The sequence below is a fragment of the Octopus bimaculoides genome, chromosome 6, assembly GCF_046866305.1.
Source record: "Octopus bimaculoides isolate indiv1 chromosome 6, ASM4686630v1, whole genome shotgun sequence".
Taxonomy (NCBI): Eukaryota; Metazoa; Mollusca; class Cephalopoda; order Octopoda; family Octopodidae; genus Octopus; species Octopus bimaculoides.
In genome coordinates, this window is record NC_142933.1 from 79,399,445 (window position 1) to 79,414,837 (window position 15,393).

At 36.3% G+C, this 15,393-nt stretch overlaps 1 protein-coding gene across 1 annotated transcript in view; it reads right to left on the reverse strand.

Moving 5' to 3' along the window:
• Positions 1–15,393, reverse strand: part of LOC106882548 (low-density lipoprotein receptor-related protein 4) — a 457,600-nt gene that overhangs the window by 111,846 nt on the left and 330,361 nt on the right. Inside the window, exon 3 of the mRNA XM_052968692.2 lies at positions 5,878–5,994. Within this exon, the coding sequence (XP_052824652.1) occupies positions 5,878–5,994 (117 nt within the window). The remainder of the gene's footprint in view (positions 1–5,877; positions 5,995–15,393) is intronic.

A 15,393-nucleotide genomic window follows, 5' to 3' on the forward strand; every position in this document is an offset into this window, starting at 1 on the left:
TTGAGGAAGATTTCATTGCTATTTCTAGCAAACTGAGTAACATTACAGTTGTTATTATTGGCCATTATAGTGGAAAAGAGGAGTAAATAATAGTAGTGGTGGTTGTTGAAGTGGTAATGGCATGGGGGGGGGGGGTGATGACACATTTAAAGGTACATTTAGTCTGTTCTGATTAATCCAAAGCAAGAAAACATATTATTAATTGTTTAATAAATGCCATGAAAAATTATTTCATATGATTTAGTTTTGCTAATTAATTACTTACGCTACCAGCAGAGTAGAAACTTAATTACTTTTCAGTACAACAAAAAACAGTTTAAGAAAAGATTACAAAAGGAAATGTGTGTGTGTGTGTGTGTTATATACACATATGTGTGCGTGCGTATGAGTATGTGTATGTACATGTACATGTGTTTGTATGTGTGAGAGTATGTGAATGTACATGTACACATTTATTTGTGTTTGTGCATTTGTATGTAAATATGTGTATGTACATGTACACGTGTTTGTGTTTGTATGTGTGTGAGTATATGAATGTACATGTACACATGTATTTGCGTTTGTGCATGTGTGTGAGTATGTGTATCTACATGTACACATGTGTTTGTGTTTGTATGTGTGAATGTGAATGTACATGTATACAAGTATGTGCTTGCATGTATGTGTGTGAGTATGCGTATGTGTGGAGGCACAATGGCCCAGTGGTTAGGGCAGCGGACTCGCGGTCATAGGATCATGGTTTCGATTCCCAGACCAGGCGTTGTGAGTGGTTATTGAGTGAAAACACCTAAAGCTCCACGAGGCTCCGGCAGGGGATGGTGACGAACCCTGATGTACTCTTTCACCCCAACTTTCTCTCACTCTTACTTCCTGTTTCTGTTGTGCCTGTAATTCAAAGGGTCAGCCTTGTCACACCGTGTCACGCTGAATATCCCTGAGAATTATGTTAAGGGTACACGTGTCTGTGGAATGCTCAGCCACTTGCACGTTAATTTCATGAGCAGGCTGTTCCGTTGATCGGATCAACTGGAACCCTCGACGTCGTAAGCGACGGAGTGCCAACATGTATGTATGTACATGTACACATGCATGTGTGTGTGTGTATGAGTATGTGTATGTGCATGCACACAAGCATGTGTATCTGTGTATGTGCATGGCCTGATTGATGGTTAGGGTGTTCAAGTAATAATGCCATGGGTTTGATTTCCGGACCAGGCAGCATGTGTCTTTGGGCAAGGCATATCATTTCAGCTGAAAATGAGAACCAGTCAAGTACTGATGCAGTCTTTTCTCTCTAACCCTAAAATGTTCTGCTGGATTGGGTCAAAGATGAGGGACCCAAGAGGATGTCTATGCCTCCTCATTAATACATAAGCACCTAAAAAATTTAGTGAAAGCATGGTATATTGTACCAGATCAATATCACTTGTAAGTGATGACTGAAAAAAAGAGACACACAGACATTGCACTTTGTAAAGTATTTACTTAGTGAAGGAGACAATGTCGGTTGAAGAGAACACTTAACCCTTTAGCTTTTAAACTAGCCATATCTGATCCAAAATATTCTACCTGTTTTACATTTCAAACTGACTCAATCCAGCTTCTTACACCTATCCTACAATGTTAGGCTAAAAATAAACACTCACATCACTGAAATCTCAAAGTTACAAAATAATGCATGATTAATCTAAAGCAATGTGAATAAATAAGCATTACATTTGATAGAGTAATCTGAATGTTAAAGGGTTAAGTTATCTTTAAGATAAGACAACCTCTCAATTGTTCATGCTACAATAAAATGTACCCGGTGTCCAGTGTGAAGTTTTGAGTTTTAGGAAGGGTATCTTGCTATATACAAGTATCTAACCATAGAACCCAAGCCAAAAATATAACATACCAATGTGACAGGGTCCTCTGACACAAATAGCAGGGCAGTAATTCTGAAGAAGAACTGACTCTGATCATGACAATTTATCTAACCCATGCTAAAAGACATGTTTTTTTGTAGAATATTGGAAATGAATGACATTGCTTGCATGACATTATCGTCGTTTAACATCTGCATTTCCATGCTGGCATGGGTTGGATGGTTTGACAGGAGCCAGCCAGGCAGAAGACTGTACCAGACTTCTGTGTCTGTTTTGACATGGTTTTTACAGTTGAATGCCCTTACTAACACCGACCACCCCGTAGAATGGACTGAGTGCTTCTTATGTAGCACCAGCACAGGCGACGTCAGTTTTGGAAGAGTACTGACACTTATTTATAACTAGCATGATATCAAGACAAGGACACACACACACACACATAATACAGGCTTCTTTCAGTTTTCATCCACTTACAAGGTTTTGGTCAGGTACATATATGAGGAAGTGCTGAAAAGTTCCTGGCTTTGGGTAAAAGAAAATATAGGAGGATCAGTTAATTATGATTTTATTCAACATATTCCCTTCTTAGATTCACACTTATGGCAGTAGCCCTTCAATTTTTCTAAGAACTGTAAAAGAACTCAGAAGGTTGGGTCTTTAACCAAGCCTTTTGCAATACCCTAAAAGCTAAGAACTTTTCAGCACCACTTTGTAGCAGAAAACACTTGCCCAAAGAGCCACACAGTGGGACTGAACTCACTTATAAATATAACACTCAATACTCAGTAAGATGTTTATATTGGTTTTATGCTTCTTCCACGATATTTGCATCTTTCTACAATAACTTCAGTTTCCACAGAAAACTGTAATTTCATTCAGTATTACATATAGATCAATAACCTTTTCTCAAAGAAACAAATAAAACAAAACATATTTTATCCATCCTCTCTCATAGCTAAGACAGAATTTTAGAGTACAGAGTATGTGCAGGCATGGCTATGAGGTAAGAAGTCTGCTTCCCAACCACATGGTTCTGAGTTCAGTCCTATTGTGGGGCACCTTGTCCAAGTGTCTTCTACTATAGCTCTAGGCCAACCAAAGCCTTCAGCATGGCTTTAGAAGATAGAAACTGAAAGCAACCCGTCGAGTGTGTGTGTGTGTGTGCGTGTGTGTGCGTGTGTGTGTGTGTGTGTGTGTGTGTGTGTGTGTGTGTGTGTCTTGACATCTTGTGATTGTTGTAAAATGATTGTCACTGTCATACAGTGTCATTCATTTCCAATATTCTGTGAGAACAAGTCTAGCCATGGGTAAGTATCACTTTGTTGGTAAACAGGTGAGGACTGGCAACCAGAGGGGCATCAGGCCATAGAAAATCTGCCTTAATAGACTCTGTCCAACATGTGCAAGCATGGAAAAATGGACATTCAAGTAAAGATGAAAAGGATGATAAAGAAAGTATGATTCATCTTCAGCTGTAACAGATCAAAGTGATTTATCATATACCAACAAACCAAGCATAACAGACTGTAAAACTGAGATGAATGTCATTCTTCAACTAGAACAGAAGAAAATATAAAATATTTTTTCTTCAACTTTGTAACTGGTTTTCAAATTGAAATTCTAGTCACATAACAGAATTAAGAAATTCTAGTCACATAAGCAAATTATGTTCTGCCAAGATATACTTCATCTTTCCTCCCATTAGGAAACAGAAGTACGTAATAAAATAAGTGCCAGGCAAATTTGCTGGGTGTCATTTCAAATTTAATGTATAAGTTATGTAAAAATATATGAGTTTGTTCCAATACCAGAAATAATTATTTAAAATTAATCTAAAAGTTGCTATTCCAATAATTCGGTCACATAAGGGGTGAACAAAGATAATAATTTCAAAGAAATTTTCAGTAAAAGTTAAATATATATATATACAATTCTGGCAAGTTGATATTCATTTTGTCCAACATGGAAGAAAGAGGTTAAATGATATAGATGATGACAATGACTCGTGTGTGTGCATGCGTGAATAGGTGTGAGTGCTGGTAAGTGTGTATATATATATATATATATATATATATATATATATATATATATATATATATATATAGGATAAGGATAAACAAAAGAATAAAGACCCTTCTGAGGTCAATTTCCTGGCTTTTGTGACATATATATATATTACCCTTGGATGGGTCACCAGTCCAGGAATCAAAACCATAATCTTACAATCATGAGTCCAATACACTAACCACTAAGCCTCATGCCTCTACACACGTGTGTGTATGTATACATATATATATATGTTAAAGTCTGTCATACCGGCCATGATGAAATACCACAAGGTATAGAAAATACGTATTCGCCTTTATATATTTAATCCTTTATATTGAACACTCAATATTTCATCTATTCAATAAGACATATTCCATATATTCAATAAGACATTCAATACTTTATTTCATTGTACCATCCATTTTTATTTTATATTATATATTGTAAATTATATTATATATTGTATATTATATTATATATTGTATATTATATTATAAATTGTATATTATATTATATATTCCATATTCTATATCCCACATTCGTTTTGCAGGAATATAAATAAAACATAAAAAACAGACAGTGTTGGAACTCTTTTAAACAAAATAATATATTCCTCTATACACAATCATACAAAACCCCTTTTTTTGTATTTATTTTTACTCGCATATATATATATATATATATATGCTAGCTTAAAAACAAAAACCACCCTATCAGGCAGCTTTTAAGCTACTGACTCCAAATGGGAAGACTTGCAAACAAATCTCTGACTTGCTTTGGAGTATTTGTTGCAATTACTTCCTCCAGGGTCATATCCTAATGATGATCATATTCGCCACAAAAAAATCACGTAAAAAAAAAAAAATCACTGCAAATAATTGCTGGAATTTGCAATTAATTTCAATTATTTCTAAAATGTATTTCCAAGTTATAAAAATTGTTATCAAACAAAAAAATTCGTCGCAAAAAATCACATAAAAAAGATCGCAGTAATGAAAACTTGAGAATCCAAAATTTCAGGATTGTGGGTCCGGATGCGGCCCAGAATGCTTTAAATTTATTCATGGAGTCGGTCTGATACCAAAATGGTTTGATATGCTGGGCTACGGCCTCTTGGAGTAAAGTTGAAAAAGTTTGACACACTGACATTCACATTTATTATATAAGGTATGCACACACAAACACACTTACACGCATATATATATATATATATATATATATATATATATATATATATAATCTTTACTCTCTTTTACTCTTTTACTTGTTTCAGTCATTTGACTGTGGCCATGCTGGAGCACCACCTTTAGTCGAACAGATCGACCCCAGGGCTTATTCTTTGGAAGCCTAGTACTTATTCTACCGGTCTCTTTTGCCGAACCGGTAAGTTACGGGGACGTAAACACACCAGCATCGGTTGTCAAGCGATGTTGGGGGGGGGGGGGGCAAACACAGACACGCAAACATATACACACACATACATATATATATACGACGGGCTTCTTTCAGTTTCCGTCTACCAAATCCACTCACAAGGCATTGGTCGGCCTGAGGCTATAGTAGAAGACACTTGCCCAAGGTGCCACGCAGTGGGACTGAACCCGGAACCATGTGGTTGGTAAGCAAGCTACTTACCACACAGCCACTCCTACACCTATATATATATATATATATATATATATGGTTTGATATATATATGCCTATATATACGCCTATGATACATATACGCCTATATATATATATATATATATATATATATGCCTATATATATATATATATATATATATATATATATATATATATATATATATATATACACACATACACACACACATATATATATATACATCTATGTGTGTGTATGTGTATCCCATTAAAAAGACACTATGCTTTTGTTTTTTGTTTTCAAAACGATTCCGTTTTTTTTTCTTGAAGAAAAATAAATGCTAAAGTTACTCACGGCAGTTCAGTTCGTCGCTTTTATCCCCACAGTCGTCATCACCATCACACTGCCATGTTTTTCGAATACATTTGTGGTTTGTGCAGGTGAATTGGTTACTAGAACACGTCGAATACACTGAAATTTACAAAAAAAAAAGGAGAGGATAAGTTATGTATGTATGAATGTATGTTTGACTGTGTAAAGTAAAAATGAACAAAGACAAATGCATTAAAAAATTTCCATTTGTAGTAACCTAAAATGATGTGATGAAGATTCTGAAAAATAATATAGATTTTTATAGACAATAAGCTGTATTTTTGACATAAAGAGGTTGGATTAATAATTCTAAACCACAATTAACTTTCAATAAATACTTCTTGATGGGTAAATGTCTTTTGCTATATTTCTGAGCTAACCAAAGCCCTCATGACAGGGTGTAATTTGAGTAAGATTTACTTGATATTTCAATTTTTCTGTCAGGTCAAATGATTTCCACCTCATATTATCTCAAAGTGACTAAACTAGGCTGTCCGGAGCCTATAAAGCTATCTCAATCATTATCTTTGATGATAAAATAAGAAATGAAGGACCTGGAAGGTTATATTTCACCCTTTGCCTATCTAAAGCATTTTGATAAGTTTGTCCCAAACATCCTTGTGAAGGTGCATGGCTAAGTGATTACAGCATTGGGCTCACAATCATGAGGTAGTGAGTTCAATTCCCAGACTGGGCTGTGTGTTGTGTTCTTGAGCAGGACACTTTATTTCGTGTTGCTCCAGTTCACTCAGCTGTAGAAATGAGTCGCAATGTCACTGGTGCCAAGCTGTATCTGCCTTTGCTTTTCCTTTGGATAACGTTGGTGGTGCAGAGAGGGGAGGCTGGTATGCATGAGTGAATTCTGGTCTTCCATAAACAACCTTTTTAGGACTTTGAACATTGGAGGGGAACTTTCTAGGTACAATCTCATGGTCACTCATGATTGAAGGGGGTCTTTACCATATATATATATATATATATATATATATATATATATATATATATATCTATTGTGTAGGCACACATAGTTAGAGTGTCAGGCTTACAGTTATGAGGTAGTGGGTTTGGTTCCCAGACCAGGCTGTGTGTTGTGTTCTTGAGCAAAACATTTTATTTCACGTTGCTCCAGTTTACTCAGCTGTAGAAATGAGTTGTGATGTCATTGACGCTAAGCTGCATCGGTCTTTGCCTTTCCCTTGGATAACATTGGTGGCGTGGAGAGGGGAGGCTGATATGCATGGGTGAATTCTGGTCTTCCATAAACAACCTTGGATCTATTTCAAAACGGGGGCACCAGTTTTCATTTATGTTTTATGTAGTGTTTTTGGTACCAAAAGACTTTCAAACTTCGTATACTTATCTATTTTGTGTTATAGAACAGAAAAAAATTTTTGTATTCAAATTTATTTCATGTAAAAAATTGTCTTATTTCGATAATTTCTACTAATCACTGACGTCTATTCAGTTGAAAACAGTTAGCGCTGTAACGGTGTATATCGTATTAATCCCCTAACCCTAACCCTAAAACTAACCCTAACTCTAGAATCCGAACTCTAAAATTGTTACACACATAGATACGCACAGCGTAATTTATTATATAAACAATATATGCGTATAAATTACGATTAAACCGGATGAAATATGTCACAGGGAATAACATTTTTATGACCGCCCAGCAGTAACTCTATTCAGCTGAATAGACGTCAGTGATTGGTTGAAATTACAGAAATACGACAACTTTAACATGGAATAACTTGCGATGTACGTTTTTTTGTTAAGAAGACTAAGAGTAAAAGATGTTTTATATGACATATTCTACCAGTGTCCCAAGTTTCAAAGTGTTTCGTTAGTGTTTCGTTAAGAAAATACTGGTGCCCCCGTTTTGAAATAGATCCACAACCTTAGTAAAACCTGTACATCAGAAGGGAACTTTCTAGGTGCAATCTCATGGTCATTTATGACTGAAGGGGGTCTTTAGCCACCCTTTTTTTTCTTAACCCAAACATCTATGTTTGTTTTCAGACTTTAACTTAACCTTTGTTTCATATCTTCAGAGTAATATAAAGCTTTCCTTTCATAATTTCCAATTTATTCTGGTAGCTGAAAAACGTTGGGAATGTGCATCATATACATAATGCATGGACACCAGGGAAATATGTTCTGTATATAACATGTAATACACAGAACAGGCAAAGGGCTAATTTGTATCTTTTAGTATCTTAAACATACAAATCATACTCACAAAATAAAGAAAACATGTAATACAGACAAGAAGTCTTCCAATACAAACGCTTATTATCTTACAAATTACTCTTCACAAAAAATAAAAAGGTTTTGTACTTATATTATTAAAAATCATTATCTTGTGTGCACATGCACAGACAGTGATGAGAAAAATCAGAGAGAAAAAGAAAAAGGCTGAAGTATAAAAAAAAACAAAAAAAAACCCTGGCAGTCAAACATTTTATCTTCTAATGAAACATCAGTGTGAACATATTAGAGAAATAGAGTTCCAGAAAAGTTCACCTGCCACACAGGCGCGGAAAGATAAAAGAATGAAAGCAACACATCATACTTTCTTACCACTTTATACATCTTTTAACCACCCATCATCCTTTTGTCTCTGGCCTTCTCTCTCCCTATCTATCTATCTCTTATACATACACTCATAGAAGATAGTTGATATAATTAGTCATTTTTGTTTCTTCCCTAATCTCTCCTTTCTGATTGAATTAAATTTTGAAAAACATTTACTAGATAACCCATTGTAACACATTACATACTCTAAGAAAAGTTAATGGATTCTGAGACAGTATTCTACACACACACACACACACACACACACACACATGCACACACGCACGCACGCGCGCACACACACACACACACACAGTGACTTTGCAAACATGCATGAGCACGCACACACACATACACTAATTACATACCCACCATTATCATTCTTGCTGCAAACCATTACCTACACTCCCCTTCACAAACACTAAATACTTTCTCTCTCTCTCTCTCTCTCACTCACACACACACACACACACACTTCCTGCTTCTCCTCTCTGATTTATTATCCATCATTGACTTGTTCTCTGTATTTGCACTAAGATCATCTTTGATTCAACTGGCACTGGACAGCCCAGCTTGTCACTCTGACAAACACACACACACACAAGGCAAAAATGATGGGGGGGGGGGGGGGAGTTTCTTTTTCTGTTTTCTTGGTTAATTAAACATGACAAGACAAAGATTGAACATCCTTAATTAGACCCTAGGGCCTCCTATAACAAAGACATTTTAGGGAACAGGAGACAAAAAGTCTCTTCAGTACAAAACCAACATATTTCTTCCATTTGACTAAAGAAAAAGGGAGAAGGAAGAAGAGTCTGTATTTATTTCAAACATAATCAGCAGCAATCATAGTGACTAGTCATAGTCCTATGGAGAAGTTTGTTTTTGTGTTTTATATTTCATATATATCAGCAGTAGTAGCATTTAATATCCATGTTCCATGGTGGCACAAGAGAGTTGGGCAGTCTGACAGGGTCTGATGGGTCCAAGGTTTGCATTGGTGCTCTAGTGTCTGCCTTGGCATGGTTTCTACGACTGGATGCTCTTCCTAATGCCAGCCATTTTACAGCATCTGCTGGGTGCATGCTTCTGTGCCACCAGCACAAGTGAGGTCATCATGCAGCACACCTTACAAGATTACAAACCCTGAGAGAGAAAGGAGGATGCACACAGATAGAAGGGAAGAGAGAGAGAGGAAGGGAGATGGAGAGAGGGGAGAGAGAGGGAGGAAAGGAGAAAGTGGGAGGGAGACTGAGAGGGAAGGAGATAGATAGATAGTTAGAGAGAGAGAGGGGACTGTGTAGTTAAGAGGCTTTTTTGCACCCACATAATACTATGTTTGATCCCATAATATTAATTCGTTTTATTGGCCACAAGGGCTTATATCAATCAAAAACATGTAAGGACAAAGACAGGATGAAGGTTACTGTACTTTGGGCAGAGATGTCTTCTGCTCTGGCCTCAAGCTGACCAACATTTTGTGAATGGAATTTGGCAGATGGAAACAATACAGAAACTTGTGTGTTTGTGCATATGTGTGTGTGTGTGTGTGTGTGTGATGAGATTTATCTAAGCATGGAGCTGTTGTTTATACATGGCATCACTTAAGAGGCGACTGATGTTTTGGAACTGATTCTTTATTCCAAAACATCAATATCTTTCCACAGCCACATAAAACCTTGCTTAAAAACACACTAACTTCACTGCATAATTTTTACTGATGCAGTTCACTGCCAGTTTCCTCAGAATCTGATTTCGCTTTTATATCATTTACCTGTTTCAGTCATTGGACTGCAGCCATGCTAAGGTATCACCTTAAAGGGTTCTAGTCAAGCAAATTGATCACTGTACATATTTTTTAAAAAATATCTGGTACTTATTCTAGTGGCCTCTTTTACAAAAATGCAAGGTCACAAGGACATAAACAAACTAATACTGGTTAAGTGGTGGTGGAACTAGTACAAGTACACACACACACACACACACATATATATATATATATATATATATATATATATATATATATATAATTATCATCACATCATTTAACGTCTGTTGTCCACATTGGCATGAGTTGGATGGTTTGATCAGGGCTGGTAAGATGAAGAGCTGCACCAGACTCCAATCTGATTTGGTATGGTTTATACAGCTGGATGCCCTTCTTAATGCCAACCACTCTGAGAGTGTAATGGATGCTTTTACGTGCCACCAGCACAAGTGCCAGTTGCATGACACCAGTATCTGCCATGACTACAATTTCACTCAGCATGATGGGTCTGCTGCTAAAGCATAGCATATTGCCAAAGGTCTTGGTCATTTATCATTGCCTACACGAGACCCAATGCTTGAAAGGTACTTTTTACGTGCCACCAGCATGGATACCAGTTATGTGATATATGCACAAATAATGAGCTTCCATGCAATTTCTGTCTATCAAATGCACTCACAAGGTATTAGTCAACCTAGAGCTATAGTAGAAAATACTTGCCCAAGGTACCCCACAGTGGACTGAACCTGAAATCATATGGTTTCAAAGGAAAGTTCTCTTTTATTTGTTTCAGTCTTTGATTGCAGCCATGCTGGAGCACTGCCTTTAGTCGAACAAATCGGCCTCAGTACTAAGCCTGGTACTTATTCTATTGGTCTCTTCTGCTGAACTGCTAAGTTACCGGGATATAAACACACCAATATCGCTTGTCAACCGATAAGGGGGGGGGGGGGCAAACAGATACAAATACACACACACACACACATATGACAGGCTTCTTTCAATTTCCATCTACCAAATCCACTCACAAGGCTTTGGTCGGTCCGAAGCTATAGTAGAAGACACTTGCCCAAGGTACCATGCAGTGGAACTGAACCTAGAACCATGTGGTTGGGAAGCAAGCTTCTTATCACACAGCTATGCCTACATGTATATGTATTTAATTTTTTTATATATTCCTCTTTACTTATCCCTTCATGGTTTACCAGTGGCTGTAGTACAAACTAAAGGAATGAGTCCCTAAACTATCTCTAAAATTTTACTACTGACAAGAATCTTGAAATATCAGCTCTTAAAATCAGGCCTGAAAGAAGAATGTTGCATGAAAGCAAACATCTTGAGTGTGATAGACAGCTGTGACACTTAAAATAGTTCAGCCGTGTTAGACATATGAAGCAATGCCAGCAGCTTTTCCATGTTTTATTTATCAAGCTCATATATATCCTTGGCACTAGGCACTTCTTCATGACAAGATGTTTTTAGACATTCAAAGGTAAATAAAATAAGAAAGCGGGGGGGGGGGGGACTTGAGACTGCCAATAACATGAGTCTTGATAAATATGTTTAGGGATAATTTACTGAAAGCGATAGACAACATGTTCTTAACTGAAATTTCTCAGGCGCAGGAGTGGCTGTGTGGTAAGTAGCTTGCTTATCAACCACATGGTTCCGGGTTCATTCCCACCGTGTGGCACCTTGGGCAAGTGTCTTCCACTATAGCCTCGGGCCGGCCAAAGCCTTGTGAGTGGATTTGGTACACGGAAACTGAAAGAAGCCCGTCGTATATATGTATATATATATATATGTATATGTATGTGTGTGTGCATGTTTGTGTGTCTGTGTTTGTCCCCCCAACATCGCTTGACAACCGATGGTGGTGTGTTTTCGTCCCTGTAACTTAGCAGTTCGGCAAAAGAGACCGATAGAATAAATACTAGGCTTCCAAAGAATAAGTCCTGGGATCGATTTGCTCAACTAAAGGCAGTGCTCCAGCATGGCTGCAGTCAAATGACTGAAACAAGAGTAAAGAGAGAGTATTTAGTAGAAGAAAACAAAAGAGAAATATCTAGTGGCAATTATTAACAACTCTCAAATATAGGGTGAAGTAATTTCAAGGAATTGAGAATTAATCTCTCAAGTGAAGTAAAGCCTTATTTCCATTTGCAGGCAAGAGACAACTAAAGACATGTTTCAACCTATTAGATCTCATCAATATAGTATAAACAATTCAAGCTTGCTAGATCAACTGACAGAGATTTTTACCTAAAGTATAATAAAAAAAAAAGTAATGAATAATTTTTGGTCAGTATAATTAACATCATTAGAAAATAAAATCTCTCTGAATGGGATTGTTCTATAGCAATCTTACACTAAACCAGTGATTTGATGGATAATAGTGACAAATAACAAGAAGTAAATACTGGTTGTCAAGATGAGTAATGTGCAAAGTGAGGAAAATATTTGTAATCTATGAACTGAAAAAAGAGCAAAAGAGACAGCAATACAAGACAGGACCTTACATAGATAGGCACAAGCCTGACTATGCGGTTAAGAAGCTCACTTTGCAACGACGTGGTTCTGGGTTCAGTCTTATTGTGTGACACCATGTGAATCTTCTATTAAAGAATCAAGTTGAGTGCATTTGAAAGACAGAAACTGTGCGCAAGCTGGTGACATAAAAGGCACTTGTGCCAGTGACATGTAAAAGGCATCTTACCAGTGATATGTAAAAGATACCTAGTACATTCTGTAAGGTGGTTGGCATTAGGAAGAGCATCAAGCCATAAGAACCAAGTCAAAACAGGCAACTGAAGTTTGGTGCAGTTCTCCAGCTTACCAGCTCTGGTCAAATTGTCTAACTCATACCAGCATGGAAAATGGACGTTAAATGATGAAGCTGATGATCACACACACACACACACACACACACACAAATACACAACAACATATTTATATGCATGTGTACCTTTGTGTCTGTGTTTGCCCTACCACTACTGTTTTGATAACTGGTGTTGGTTTGTTTATATCCCCACAACTTACCAGTTTGGCAAAAAAAAAACAAAAAAAACTGACAGACTATGTACCACATTTAAAAATAAGTACTGAGGTGATTTATTCAACCTCAAAGTAGTGCCCAGCATGATTACAGTTCAATGACTGAAACAAGTAAAAGATTAAAGATATATACAAATATATGTTGCACTTGTAGGCAACTAGTAGGCTCAGATGTTTAACAACTATACCACACACAATGAAACAAAATTAGATGGAAAATACTAAAGAATAATACTTGCATACTCTATAAAATTTCTCACAAAAATAAAAGATTAATCATGGAAGCCAAATTAATATTGCAACACAATGCCAAATCAAACACACAAGCAACACGCACACATCAGAAAATGTAGCTACAGACATGCAAAATTTAAGTGGGAAGGCCTACATAAATTTGACCATAACAAGTCTACAAAAATTTAACCAGTGTATAAAGAAGCAACACAGATGTCAAATGTATTTCATTTCTTTAAAATAAAAGACTGTGAATGTCTAGAAACAAAGAACATGGATTAAGGAACTTTATGGATAGTGACTCAGCAATTAGAGCAAGGTCACAAGCATAGAGAAGCTCCCAGGGGCACCCTGTCTTGAATTCCTCTGTTATTGCCTGGAGGACTATGATGAATAAGAGGGGGCTGAGAACTGATCCTTGGTGGACTCCTACCCCTACCTGGAATTCTTCACTGTACTCGTTGTCAACCCTTACCTTACTGATAGCATCCCTGTACATGGCTTGCACAGCTCTCACTAACCATTCATCTATCACTAGTTTCCTTATTAACCACAAGACAAGGGATCGAGGGACCCTGTCAAAGGCTTTCTCCATGTCAACGAAAGCCAGGTACAGAGATTTATCTTTAGCTAGGTATTTCTCCTGCAGCTGGTGCTTTCTTCTGGCATGAATCCAAACTGCATCCCATATAGACTGACTCTCTCCCTAATTAGTTGGGCTATGACCCTCTCCGTGACCTTCATTACCTGATTCAACAACTTGATACCTCTGTAATTATTTGTATCTAAAGTATCACCTTTACCTTTGTAGCAGTTGACTAGGCTATAACCGACACTGCCAGATATTTGGAGCATCTCTGCAGTGATTCCTGATGAGCCGGGGGGGGGGGGGGGGGCTTTCCCTGTCTTCATACCCTTAATTGCTTTATCTACCAAGGTACTGTCAATTCAGATAGTTTGTACATACATATATATATACATGTATACATATATATATATATATATACATGTATACATATATATATACATACATATATATATATATACATGTATACATACATATATATACATGTATACATACATACATATATATATATACATGTATACATATGTATACATACATATATATACATGTATACATACATATATATATCTATACATACATATATATATCTATACATACATATACATGTATACATACATATATATATCTATACATACATATATATATCTATACATACATATATATACATATATATACATACATATACATATATATATACATATATACATACATACATATATATATATACATATATACATACATACATATATATATATACACACATACATATATATATATACACATACATATATATATATACACATACATATATATATATATATATATATATATATATATATATATATATATATATATATATATATATATATACATATATATATATATATATATACATATATATATATATATATATATATACATCTTATTTATCATAGTCCTCCAGGCAATCACAGAGGAGTTCAAGACAGGTTGCCCCTGGGAGCTCCTCTATGCTGATGACCTTGCCCTAATTGCGGAGTCACTATCAGAACTAGAGGAGAAGTTTCAGGTGTGGAAGCAAGGTCTAGAATTGAAGGGCCTTAGAGTCAACCTAGCTAAAACCAAAATCCTAATAAGTAGGAAGGTAGATAAAACACAAACCCCTTCAGGTAGATGGCCCTGCTCAGTATGTAGAAAAGGAGTAGGTAGTAACTCTATAAGATGTACCCGGTGCAAACTATGGACACATAAGAGGTGCAGCAACATCAAAGGCAGGTTAACTAGCAAGTTAGTTTTTGTT